This window comes from Bison bison, unplaced genomic scaffold (assembly GCF_000754665.1).
Source record: "Bison bison bison isolate TAMUID 2011002044 unplaced genomic scaffold, Bison_UMD1.0 scf7180017864180, whole genome shotgun sequence".
Taxonomy (NCBI): Eukaryota; Metazoa; Chordata; class Mammalia; order Artiodactyla; family Bovidae; genus Bison; species Bison bison.
Window position 1 is genome coordinate 15,756,337 of NW_011494752.1, and position 222 is coordinate 15,756,558.

The 222-nt window shown below is 67.1% G+C and overlaps 1 protein-coding gene across 1 annotated transcript in view; it reads right to left on the reverse strand.

The window, feature by feature from the left end:
- Positions 1-222, reverse strand: part of KDM6B (lysine (K)-specific demethylase 6B) — a 12,160-nt gene that overhangs the window by 5,772 nt on the left and 6,166 nt on the right. The window contains exon 13 of the mRNA XM_010843208.1: positions 3-220. Coding sequence (XP_010841510.1) covers positions 3-220 — 218 coding nt within the window. The remainder of the gene's footprint in view (positions 1-2; positions 221-222) is intronic.

Sequence of the window (222 nt, forward strand, 5' to 3'; positions counted from 1 at the left end):
GCGCTCCCGGGCCCAGGGCCCGCCTGAGGTAGAGAACTGAGATGACGAGGAAGCGGAGGGCTGTGGGGAGCCCTGGGCGCTCGGGGCCACTGAGGTGGGTGGCGGGGCGGTAGCACCTGATGAGGGACCAGGGGAATACTGAGTGGTGGGCAAGGACCCAGGCCGGGTGGGAACAGCAGCTCCAGTCCCTCGGTAACAGTACTTTTGTCCCTCCAGCACGGA